General features: G+C 41.4%; 1 protein-coding gene across 1 annotated transcript; it reads right to left on the bottom strand.

The window, feature by feature from the left end:
* Window positions 1-1,355: 1,355 nt before the first annotated feature.
* LOC104037506 (acyl-CoA (8-3)-desaturase) lies at window positions 1,356-13,122 on the bottom strand. Its single transcript, XM_009491485.2, has 12 exons — window positions 12,904-13,122; window positions 8,919-9,029; window positions 8,268-8,465; window positions 7,126-7,227; window positions 6,806-6,934; window positions 4,853-4,910; window positions 4,336-4,412; window positions 3,740-3,837; window positions 3,290-3,386; window positions 2,083-2,162; window positions 1,767-1,892; window positions 1,356-1,427 (listed from the first exon to the last, which is right to left on the bottom strand). The coding sequence occupies exons 1-12, from the start codon at window positions 13,120-13,122 to the stop codon at window positions 1,376-1,378; spliced, it is 1,347 nt and encodes a 448-aa protein (XP_009489760.1). The 3' UTR covers window positions 1,356-1,375.
* Window positions 13,123-13,489: the final 367 nt, after the last annotated feature.

Raw genomic sequence — 13,489 nt, 5'->3', positions numbered from 1 at the left:
GCTACTGTGCCTCTACGCTGTTGGTCATTACATTTTCCACTAGCAGAAGCTGTCCTTGACCATAAGCAGAGAGGGGCTTGGTCCTTCTTGGGGCCAAACAGCTAAGTACGAGGTACAAAACTGGTAAGCGAGAGTTCCAGGAAAGGAGCTGGTTCTGGGGGATGCTGAAAGAGAAGAAAAGTTTGCAAGGCCCAAAGAGGCCTGCGTGGGGTGACAGAATTATTTATGTTCCTGGATATAGGAACAGAGCCACAAATGTACTTAGCTGTCTAACAACCACTGCAGATCTCCACAAGTCCTTGGAATCACTGGGAAGTAAGCATCTAGATAGAAATTAATATAGAGAAAACTCAATAAAAGCAAGAGTATCCTAAATACCCTTGCAATCTAGACCTGCTCCTCAGTGCCTAGGCTTCTCAGTTTTATTCAAAGCTGGTCTACATCAGAAAGCTAATCAGACAGCGCAGTCACCACTCAATTAAAATATATACATATATTTATGCATATAAATAATACATGCTATACAGACTCTTTGGACTGTATTCAAACCAGCTATTACAGGTGTAAAATTTAGCATCTAGTTACCTGTCTCCCTGTGCGATCCATGAACAGTACTATTTATAACACCTAAGTAGTTAGAGCAAGTAGTGTACATATGATCACTAGTGATGGGGACATACCCCAGGCCATCTTGTTCTTTGCATACTTATTTTATCTATTCTAGAATATCTCTTAAAGATCCCCCCTGTCCTAATGTGTCCTGACTTCCTGCAGTTTGTTTTGTCCTATCCCATTTTCACTGATCCACTGAGCTGAAAACACTAAGATGGAGATATTATTGCGGCTTTTCAATACTTAAAGAGGGCTTATAAGAAAGATGGAGAGAGACTTTTTACCCGGGCTTGTAGTGATAGGACAAGGGGCAACGGTTTTAAACTGAAAGAGGGTAGATTTAGATTAGATATAAGGAAGAAATTCTTTACTGTGAGGGTGGTGAGACACTGGAACAGGTTGTCCAGAGAAGTCATGGATGCCTCATCCCTGGAAGTGTTCAACGTCAGGTCGGCTGGGGCTTTGAGCAACCTGATCTAGTGAAAGATGTCCCTGCCCACAGCAGAGGTTTAGACAAGATGATCTTTAAAGGTCCCTTCCAACCCAAACCATTCTATGGTTCTATGACTCTACGAAGAATTTCCTTTCAAACTTTTTCCATAAGCAATGAGCTGGTGCCTCCAATGAAGTAAACTGATCAAGTTGATTCAAGAGCTACTTCTCCCCAATGTCTATGCCAGAAGACACACACACACTGATGGTCTGTGCTGACTCTTTGCAGCAGTTGTCTGGTGAAGAGGTTGCCTTTGAGGGTTGCCAGTTTCTAACCATGCAGATATGCTTCAAGCCAGTGCTCCCCAGAATCCTTCAGTGAACTGCAAGAACAGAAAGTAAAAAATCGCTTATGGGGAAACAATATGCAACTTCATGGGAAGCAAACTGCAGTTTAGATGTAAAAAGAAGTAAATGGAAAAAACAGATTAAAAACTGCAAGGACATCTCAAAGTCTGACTACAGGGAATGAATTGAGAGGATTTAAGGAAGAGAAAATAGTCTTTGAAACTTTGAAAATTTTTGAAAATTAAAAGTGCCTTTAGAAAAACCTAAATAAACTCTAGGTTTGATCTCGCCATGGATATTGATTTGAAATGGTTGCCTATGTCTGTCCCTTGCATGCTATTACAGTGCAAAACTATCTTGTTAATGATACTTACTGCAGAATATCTACAAAGGCTGTGAGTAAAGTCTTGCTTTTATACTCAATGCCATGCTTATTACAAAGGCCTTTCACCAGAGGAGCAACTTTCCAGTAGTTGTGTCGAGGCATTGTGGGGAAAAGGCTGCAGAATTGAAGGAGAGACAGCTATTGTAAGACTTTGCTTGCATCACCCTCTGTTCAAAATATTTCCCTGCCCTCCCCTAGAAGGAGAGCAAAGGGTCTCCTGAATGGTTTCATGTGAGACTACATGGTCTTTCTCACTTTTAAGTGCCCCATATTATTCCCACTCTTCTCCCCATAATCATACTCACTGGTGCTCAATTTGGAAGTTCAAGTGCCCGGTGAACCAGTCATTGAACAAAGATTGGTTCACATTGCATGTTGCATGGAGCTGGGAGGAAGAAATAGCAGAGAAATACATGATTTAGCTTTTCTTTTTCTGGAAGGCTGACAACTGAAGCCCAGCAATTATCACCCACCCACATCTAGTGTAAAAGGCAACCTAGTGTCAGAGATTGTAGTTATCATTGCCCTGAAGAATTAAACAAAGTCTAGATTGTAGATTGTTGGGATATACGTTAATTTAGCTAACTCTTTGCTCAGAAAGAACAACTTCTTCACTGGCATGCACACAGCTCCAACTGTGATTCTTTGAAGAGGTTCTTCTCATATCTTTCACTTGGATGGAAAGAAAAGACGCCCACCAAAGAGTCTTCTGGCCTCCTCCAACCCGTACAAGTGGAGTTAGATGCAAAAGTATGAGGACAAACATTTGTATACACAGGCCTCATCTCACCTAATTTAGACATCTTTAGTTTGACATCTGCATCTGAGCTCATCACTTTAGAGTCAATGGAGAAAAATAGGCAGTTTTATGGTGCCATTCACCTGACCTGATTTAGATGTCTATTTTAGACTAAGATGAATCATGCTCCAGAAATGGCTCTTTCTCTCCAATGAATGTAACAGGTGTTCAGATGTAGACATTCAGATCTGGTCAGATGAATACCAGTGGGTCTTTTTCCCTCAATATAAGGAAAAATGCTTAGAAACCACTATGTGGGATTATACTGCTGGAGGCAGTATAGATGTAAGTAAAGTTGTATTCACATACTCATTTTTATCAGACCTAAATTTTGTCCGATTTACCTTATCTGCAGTAAACCTGTAGGGTAAATAATAAAGGCATCCAGTCCCAGTTTGCTTCTCTTTAGTTGGACTAAAAAGGAGATTGACAGCTATTCTATCAGTACTTTTTCATAATATGAAGGGAAAACTGTTGTGAAAAATGTGTCAAAAACTTTCAGTGAAAAAATAGGATTTTTTTTTAATCTAGATGTCCTGTTTTCGAACTAAAGTTTTAAATGTTTTGACTACTACAGAAATGCATGCCTATTTAACAAATAGCAAGGACAAACCTCTTCAAAACAGCATTAAAGCTAAGAGAAAAACAATGTTGCCTTTGTCCTATAATTCAGAACTGCAGACCCGCTCTTCCAGATGAAAGGAGATTCTCACCTGAGTAGATACCCAGTCTTTGTTCTTATCGTAATCAATGTCCATTGGAATGTGATTCATCTGTGACACCCAAATAAACCAGGTACTCTCCAGGTACCTGGGCAGATAAACACAGAAACACTTATTATATCTCTAATCCCATCCAAATTTACCATTAAAACACTTTCCTGAGTCTCATCTTAAGTAAAAGAACACTGTTACATAATTCAAGATTTTCTATTCCACTCCTTTACCTCCTAACTTATGGAGTTTCTTTTGAGAACCACTAAATTTGTAGTTGCAGATGCCCCTGAGCACCACCACCACCCCAAGTGACACTGCTTCTTCTTGGCTGACTATTTATTTCTGAGAAAATTGTAGTGAGTATGACTAGTTTTCATTTATTTCCATTGAAGCTCAATATTGCTTACAAATATTAGTCATAGGGACCCTGGGTATGCTGCGTGTTACCTGGACAGCCAGTAGTACACCATGAAATTGTTAAATCCCATTAAAGGAATATACATGAGACAGACTCGGATGTTGAAAAACACAATCAGTAACAGGTCCTGTAAACAAACAAAACAACAAAAAAAAGATTAAAATAAATCTTTGTTGATGAACTCCCTCCACTCCCTCCTCTCCCCTTTCCTTGAACTGCAGCATAAAAAATGTTCTTATTTCTTGATTTTTTATTTTTCCAGAGTAAGCTCCACACCACCATTCTGCCTCAGGTTGAATGTATTCCCGAAATATTCCGACAGCACTCACTTTAGCATCACTAACTAAAGACCAGCAAACAGCCCTGTAATCACACTCTGCCTAGCTCTGAGAGTTTTCTGTTAACTTTTATTCAGCTGCTAAGAGGCTAAAAAGCCTCCACTAAAAAAATAAAAGCCTCTACTAAAAAAATTCTCCCTGGACCCGTTGACTGCATTCCTGCTGCAGAAAGCCTAGAATCAGCCTTTTCTATCTTAAGCCCCACAATCACCTGAGGTGAAGGTTAATATAGCCACAGAGTGGCGAAATTTTTTTAAAGTCTTCTAGACAATGCGAGTAGTGCTTACCAACCACTTTTTCCTCTTGATTGAGAAGTAGAATATAGACAGCTGGAAGAAGGGTACAAGTGCAAGTGGGGCCAATACTGAAGGGAAGAATGAAAGCAGAGAGACATTTATAACTTCACTGCATCATAAATCTTACAGAATATGGGGGGGTGGGGAACAGTTCTCCTAAAAGATTCATCTTCGCAGTGGAATAAAAAATTGCTGTCTCCCATTTACACTAACTTTTCATGTGTCCACATAATCTGTTCCCCTTTTCATCTCACCAGTTCTTCATTGCTTTCCCATCCCTTTCTTCCTCACACTCGATTCACCCCTATCTAGTACCTAACATCACCTAATCCTAACAGAGACATAAGGGGCACTTCCTCCTCTTGTGAACCTTCTTTAATGTGAAGGAAGCTTCCTGAAGCTGTGACTTCAATGGGAGTATCTTTAAAATCTTTATTTTGGGGAGGAGATGAAGTCATGCTTTTTAGGTGAAGTTCCAACAGCACTGCAAGGAAGAGGGGATACTCACAGATGAAATACTTGTGCTGATAATTGTAAGGCATGAACTTCTTCTTCTTTTTTCCAAGCTGAAAAATGAGAAGACATTGTAATGGGCCAGTTGGAGACCTGAGACCCTTCATAAGGTATTTCTTCTTCCTGTCTAATGAACACATCGAGAACTACCTCTTAATCTCTCTAATTCAACCCCTCTTCTTGAAAAGCAGGTGCTGACATTCCAAAGCAATGGAGAGAAGCAGACTTCATTTCAAGCCTCTGTATCCAGATATCAATGTTATGCCGAGATCAGAACAGAGCCATTTTTTATGAGAGTTCCAAAACGCATGGCAGGATACAAAAATGCTCAAAAATCACAAAAATTCTCACAAGTCATTTGAATTCTGTAGGGGGAGTTTCCAGTGATGGTAATGAAAGTGCAATCTAACCAATTCCACGCATTCACCACAGAGTGCTGAGGCTATCGGTGCTCAGGGAGGAACAGATTATTAACATGAAAACTAAGACAAGAAACTTGATGGCTCCCAAATGCAGGATGTGTTTGCTGTGAAAGCTACATCTGAATTTCTGTATCAGGTGAGATAGGATGCAGGCAGCCCAAATTTTTGAGTAATAGAGGAGATAGTGGCCAGAAATGACACAAGCATTTGGATGCTATCCTAAAATGACTGCAAGAACAAAGTAGTAAATACACTATAAAGACATCTGCCTTTTAGTTTTGTTGAATATTTGCCTTCAAGTACATGAAACTGTGAAGAGATTAAATATTTACAAAAAGAACAAGTTTATTTCCTCACAGTGTATTTTTTCACTATTTGTACAAAAGGGTTCTTAACATCATCTGCAAATTTTGTGCTTATGATTCTTAAAAAGGACAAAATAATAAGGTGGTAAAGCAAACTATTTTCAGAGCTCCCCTATTACTGAGGAAAAAAACTTGAACACCTCAAAGACGTCTTCACTGGATCAAAACTGAAACAAAACAAATGAACTGGACAAAATGAAACCACTGAAATCCATTTTGCCCATCCAGTGTGCCTGACTCTTTTCTGTTAAAAAGCAGCAAGACATGAGAACTAATTTCCTACATTTTCACTGCCATCAAACCCAGTCTGGCACAGCCAGCCCTATCTAGATGCTCATGCTAATATATAGCCATGAGAGAGCTTTTGGAAGACCACTGACAAAAATCCTTCCCAGTTGCAGCTAACAGTTTTCTGTGAATAATTATTTTGTATAAACTCCCTTTACAGGAGTCTTTCCGAGACAGCAAAGCTGGAATTTTCCACATGCCTTGGAAAGCTGTAATTTCTTTGCTTATTACCAGCTAAAGGAGAGTGAGACGTTATTTTAAGAGGCTGGTTATCTAGCAAAGAGGCCATTTCGTCACCCCATGAGTAAACAGAATTGCCAGGGAAAGAAAAGGCAGAAGAGACCTTGCCTATCCTGATGGTATCAGAAATCATAAGGGTGCAGGGAGGGTCTGTTCATGGTTTTTATTTTTATGAAAGCCATAACATTTGTGATTAAGAGAAATTATCTCTTAGGGCTACACATGTGTTTTGTGCATAGCACCTATACTGGCCCTGAAGGATTTAGGCGCCAAACAGCTCCCACAGCCAAAAGGACCCAGAAGGAACATCTGACTCACTATCTACAGGATCACTAAGAACATCTAACACTAATGCAAGTGGACTGACTCATTCTTTGGACTGCCTTCAAGGTGCTTACCCTGCTCTTCTAGCAACACAGAGAACTTAAAACAGTGATTTAAAGACTTTGCTTCTCAGGAGCTGGTGCCTAAGCATCATAATAACCAGTCAGTACATAAGACTCTCAGACCTTGGAACACTTTCGAAATTACCCTGAGTTTATGCAGAAAGGCATAAGCTGGGTTATTATTATATCTCACTCTATAGCTTTTGGTCTTTAAAATCTTTGCTTCTCCAGCCATCCCCATGCTCACCTCCACGGAGAGTTTCTTTCCCAAGCTGAAGAGGAGAGGGTGCATGTTGAGGTCAGGGTCTTTGCGGAAGCAGTTGGGTTTGGCATGGTGCTGGTTGTGCAGGTGATTCCACCAGCTGGCTGGTAACCCCTGCAGGAAAAGTTGAAGACCAGGGATTCAAACTAGAACAATATCAACAATTACATCACTATTTACCCACTTATTATTAATGGCTGCACTACACTTCCCTCACAGGTGATATTGCCTGAATGTAGGGACACTCCCATTCATGGCTTAGTCCAGATTAACTCCAGAGAGTATTCCCACCATGAGGCAATTACCTTCAGAACATTTATCACAAGGATCTGCAGGAGGCGATTCCATTTAGGCTTCCGGAAGACAGAGAAGTGCCCCAGATCATGTTGGAACCAGCCCATCTGGATCTGGAAGACAAAAGGATCACTGAGGAAACAGAATCATAGTGGCATTGCATTAATTTGCCTTGGGAGTCTCCGTAACTTCATAGTAAGAGTGCATCTTCCTTCTGGTTTGGGGAAGAGACACTACCTGCTGTCCTACGTGCTCAATGCTGAGAACTTCCAGGCTACTGTCCACTAAAGCTGCTCAATGCCAGATTCTGATTTTATTGCAGCAGCTAAAGGGAAAGCAGCAAAGCATCATTACAATTCATTTGACTGTTACAACACGGAAGTCTTTTGCTCCCATCGCAAATATAATATAATTTCCAAGTAACCAGCTAGAAAGTGTAAGAATTTCCAAATCCATAGCGTCATTGCGTTTCATATTCCCATGGAAATGCAAGAATGCTCTTTGAGGAATATCTGCCTTAGCAGATATTGGGCAAACAGAACAGATTATTTAAAAAATTAGTTACTTTACACTTCTTCCATGGATGTCTGAACAAACCTAAGGTTTCAGTGCTACTAAGAAAATCTTGCTTTCTTCCTCCCCTCACCCTCCAACTTCTCCCACCTAAGGGCCACAAAGTCCTGTTCCCTCCTTCCCTACACCAACCCTGACATGTATTGTGCCCTTCCACGATTCAGTTTCCTAAACCAGCAGAAAACTATTCAGGGCTAGTGAGTGTAATTGGCTCATAAAGGAGCCAACAAACACCAGAGCCATCAGTCAGTAAACAGAAGGAGCATGGAGCCAAAAGTCGAGCTGAGAATGAAATATTCCCTCTTTTGCTGGGGTAAGTGATTAGATCAGCTCATCCCATCTTGTGAAACTGCCAGCTCCACAACACCCCACCAAACCCCAGTGAGCAGCTTGTCAGCAAAACTAGATTTGCTGGAGGCAGCAAAAATTGTAATGTAGAATATGCTTGTTGTCTTCAGTCAGATCACAGGATCTAAGAAGAGGGAGCAAAGCAATGACTGGGATATGAACATTTCGTTAATCCTCTCCATCTGGAAGAACCAAACATGTCTGCAGTGTTGAACAGCTGTCAGCAGTTTACCTGAGCAATGGTGAAGAACGCAATGCCAACCAGGAAGGGCACTAAGGATATCCCAAAGTACCAGACCACGAGCCAGGATGCAGCATCCAGTACCAGCAAGTGAAGGAAAATCAGGAAGAAAAAGAGGTAATTTGGCCTCAGAAGTCCCATCTTCTCAATAGTGCAGCGCAGCTCACGAAAATCCTCTAAAAGTGATTTCTGTTGGTAAAGTAAGTATTAATGCACTATGTACTTTGAAAATGTTAACATAGCAGACCCAGGAATCCCAAAGTAGCCATGGAAGCCAGAGGATATATTCTATCAGACGGGTCTCTGTGCAAAAATGTGCATGAGATCAACAGATCTTGGGTTTGCTTTCACACTGGAAAATAAGTTGTTGACAGGCTCTGTTACTGAGACATCACAGTGGGAAGAACTGAGCAGAATTTGGGACTCTGGGGCTCATTCCTCACACCCAGGGGTGGATTTAGCGATTCTGGGACAGTGCATGTTTCCATGCATGACTACTGCCAGCTGCCTCCCCACCACCCAGCCTATAGCACAGTGTCAGGCATGCTGCTTCAGAAATTATTTCTGCTAGCTCTTTTATTTTCCTTCTCCTCCCATACTGAACCCCAAGCCATTCCCAAAGCTGGATTCTAGGACACTCACTTTTTTATTAGACTCAAAGCTGGGTTGATCCGGTGCCAACTCCCCAATCAGCAGAGATTTCAAGTATTTTTTCACCAGAGACTTATCATTGTGAAATGCTACAAAGGCATCCTAAGAAACACAGAAAGGAAGGGGGTAAGAAAGGGTATGTGACTAAACACCAAACGCTGAGCCTCTCCTTCTCCCAGGTCTTTGTTATAATACGTAATCCAGTTTCCTTTGTCCATTTTTGTCCCTTTGGCTGCTGCTGTAGTTCTTTACCATCAACTGGAGCTTGGCCCAAGGAAGCTGGAGAAGTTTCAAGAAACTAGATTTCATAAAAGTACTGGGGCGAGGCTGGTAATAAACATGAAAGTGTTTGATGAAAAACTCTTTGCGGAGGGAAACATGCTCTTTCATCTGCTTGTTTCAGCACAGTCCTTCCCTAGAAGGCTCCAGCCAGCAGCCCTGCCCTATGGATGGAACCCAGGAGCAGGAAAACATGTCAATGAATGAGGTGTGTCTTTGCCAGGCGTAGCATGATGTTAAATCCTGTCTTTATTACACTAGGGCCATAGGAAATACATGCTGAAGCTCCATACACATAGCATGGCTAACTGGGTATCTCTTACAGTTCCCTGTAGGTTTTCAAACTGATTGATGGTTTGGGGAACTGGGTAACACTAGTGACACAAATGGGTCTGTCCAAGAACCATTTGAAATACCAGTTTCAAAATCAAATATAAACTACGGAAAAAAGGATGTAATTCCAGATAAACCAAAACTCTTCTTTAGCTCATGTCCTCAGTGAATTTTCCAGAAGAAAGGTAAAGAGGCTGACTGTACACTTTTGTCTTCCAGAAAGAGCAGATATAACAAAATCCTCGGTGTCTAAGCAGCCAGGTACTTGCTGATTTTGACTCTGAAAATCAATGTGGGTGATCATGACACAAAAAAATTCTGCGTGTGTCTGGTCAGGATTAAGTCCCTGGAAGAGGACAGAGGACTTCCCTTGTGCAGTCTGACATTCCTCTGGAGTCTCTTGTTCAGAGACAGTCTGCCTCTGAGTACTTCAGTCTAGAAGTCAGAGCAAGGTGACTTTTTGGACAGATGAGCTTTCTACAGATATCTAGTGGCCCTTTGTCACAGTGACAAGTGAGTAACTCTGTCCAGACCCAGAGGACTGGGGAAACCTTTCCATTATGATTCTGTGCCCCTCATCCTACATTTTTTTATACATTTTTATGTAGCTCCTTCTTGCCAGGAATTCTAAAACTGAGTCAAGCTGTAAGTATCTATACTGCAGCTTAGAAACAGGAGCCAGAATCCTTTCAAGCAGAATGTCCTAACCACAATATCAGTACGACAGCTTCTTACCACAGGAACACAAGCCTTTCAGTCCTGCAACGTGTCCTTTCTCCTCCCTGCTCTTAGGCTGTGATTACCATCTTATGAGAGATTATCTTTAAGGACTAGCATTTGCAACACATGTAACCCCCAACATTTGACATTAACGTAATGTTCTGCAATGTATGTTGTCTATATTTACAAAGTAATCCACACAGAGGAAGAAAATTCTCACTCTATATATATAATTATGAGCTCTAGAGGAAGGTAATTCTCACCATATATACACAGTTATGATTTCTAGAGTAGTCAAGAATACTTGGAAAAAAATCTTGGATCCAGGCTTTAGGCAAAGTCATGCACCAGACAATCTTTTGAGACACCTCCCAGTCCTGCTTTTCTGTAAAAGTATTTCTCAGAATATATGAACACAGCTGCATTTTAAAAGCAAAAAGAATGATAAAGATTGGCAGAATAAAAATCGAGAGCAAGACAGAAGAATGTCATTACGATGCAACATCAATCCACAGTGTACCCACAATCTTTACTGCAGGTAGTTCTGGTCCTTCTGTCTTCTAAGGGATGTAGTACAACTATACGTAGCAAAAAAGAAAAGATGAATAGAGTTCTGGAACAGCTTTCATACATGAAGACTGCCTTGGAAAAGAGGTAACAAGTTAAAAAGTTTTAAAAGCCCATAAGTAGCATTGAGAAAATGATGGAAAATTTATTCACTATCTTTATAACACAATAATGAAATTAGCAGGAAGTAGGTTTAAAATGTACAAAAGTAATAACGAGGAAAAACAGATTTTAATATTATTGTAATAATAAATACAAGTAAGATCTAAGGTCATTCTTTAAACTCATTCATACCAGACAAATTCACTGCGGTTAAAGCCCTTGTGTGTCTATAACGCATAATAATCTAAATGCGAGTCCTTACACTGGTGGCTGCAGAAGCTGGGAGGACATAGCTTGGGGACAAATCATTCCATGCATTCTGTATTCCTTGACTCCTTTTGTAAAAGTCCAGCAATAGAAACTGCAGGAGATGGTCACAGGGATCTCTGGGCTCGCTTGGCATGGCTGGTCTTAACGTTCTTAAGAGTGGCAGCCTCAAGGTTTGTCTCTACTGATGCAGTAAGGTCATTACAGCATGGCACAAAACATCATCTGAAAGGGTTGTGTTGATTTAAAATTGGCACACTCATCTCCAAGTAAAAACGCAGTTTTCATTTAAAAAAAAAAAAATACTTTTAGCGTGCCCAAATCCTCTTTAGAGAAGACTACAGGGAATTAGCACGCACAGAAGGTTTACTGGAACAGAATTACGGGGAAGATAGCAGGTTGGTGAGAGAGCTGGCAGTGGTTGCTGCGCAGGATTGGTGTCCCTTCTTCAGTTAGCTCTTGGTGCGGCACTGTTTGCAATCTCGCCTCATGTCATGCAGGTACTGCATAATGGACACACAACCCTCTCTTTAAAACAGGGCTGTACCTGCCAGTCAGTGAGCTAAAGAAGAAAACCAACAAGACTCAGAAGCCCCCTTTTTCTTCATCTGAGAACACTAGGTACTTTTCTGCCTCAGTTTCAAGCAGGGTGAAAGGAATGAAATGTGAAAAATAACTGATCTGATCCACTTTGGGCCATGAGTTAGGAAGTGCTATCCCATTTTACGAACTTAAACCTGAGGAATAAGGCAGGCTAAGCAACTTCCCTGAGGTCAGAAAGTCTTGTCGTGACAAGAATTAAATCTGGGTCTCACACATCACAAGTTTATGCCATAATCCTGGTCATGTTTCTAATGCGCATATTTCTGACCATTCAGAAATTCAGTATCTACTTTCAGCAAATAGTCTGTGAAATCTGCTTAGAATTTATTATTTCTGTCAACAAGCAACAAATTATTTTAGAGAAATCGTCTAAATCAAAGAATTTTGCAGGAATCTCTGGAAAATCTATTTTCAGATCGTGATTATTTGTAGAATTTTTCCTAATCTTCTGCAGCCAAATGTCATTCTGCTGCTTTCTCAGTCATTTTTTCTGTATTTTATTTCTCCCCGCCCCCCTTTGAAATAGCCTCTTTGCTCAAGACTCTCTTCTCCTCCACTTACCTGTACAAAATAGTGTCACATCCTTGAGTACCCCCTTCTCTTGCTTCACTGCCCTCAAAATTGCTTTATGTTTGGATATTACCTCCTCCTTATCTATCTACCCGTGCTCTAGCTTTGATTATCATTTGCTTATCACTGGTCACATCCGTGTGACCCTGAAAGAGCAGCCTTTAACGTAAAAATTCACCCTGAGCATAATGCTTCCTACCCTCTTGTCTTTCTCACTGCTACAACAGAGACACTTTTCAGGCATCTGGAAGACAGCTTGCCTGATCATACCTAGTGGCGAGACAACCTGCACGGATACCGCTTTGTTTACAGTAGGGTGTAGTAAACCTAGACAGAGCTTTACAATTTGCATAGCAGGTAACTCTGACCTTGAAGGTAAACACAAGGGCATTTTTACAGATGGCACAGACATGTCCATTGCATTATTTGACCCAGCACAGTGCCAACTACCACGAGCACTCTCCACTGGAGTCCTACCATGTCATCCTGCCCTGACAATAGGACCACCTTCCTCCACAATCCTCCTAGATCTTACCGTAGCATCTTGCCCAGCATAGTGGCTAAGAACTCGGCTGCCTCCAGGGTGTTGTTTGGAAAACTTGCTGACATCATAAACCTTCCTGTCGATCACCAGCCATTGCTCCCGACCTTGACCACGGCCATTGTGGATTCTGATCTCTTCCCAAGTGAAAAGCTGTAGGAAGGCTGAAACAGGTCGCGTCTCCTTCTCGGTGGAGCCAGTCTGTGGAGCCATCTGTACTGGCAGATGCGCAGTCAGCACTGAGATTCACTAGTCTAAGCTTTGCAGCAGTGTGTCCAGGCAGAGGGTGGACTATCTCAGCCTGCCCGTTATAAAGTCCCACTCAAAGCCACTCCCTGTGCTTCTAGGGTTGGTTGGCTCCCCTTGCCCAAACACACCCTTCCATAGCTCCCTCCTCTTCCACATTCACACCAGACACTTTGACACACCCTTGAATAAAAGCCCTGTTCCTTCTTGTCTTTTCTGAGTTGCCTTTGGAAGGTCTGATTATGCATGAGAACTGTAGGCTACTTCACTGAACACAAACATGCACAAATAGAAAGACTTAGGAAGATTATCTGTTATTCAGTTACATGGGATG

Source organism: Pelecanus crispus, chromosome 6, assembly GCF_030463565.1.
Source record: "Pelecanus crispus isolate bPelCri1 chromosome 6, bPelCri1.pri, whole genome shotgun sequence".
NCBI lineage: Eukaryota > Metazoa > Chordata > Aves > Pelecaniformes > Pelecanidae > Pelecanus > Pelecanus crispus.
The sequence above is the reverse complement of the archived record's forward strand: the minus strand, read 5'-3'. Positions and strand labels throughout refer to the sequence as shown.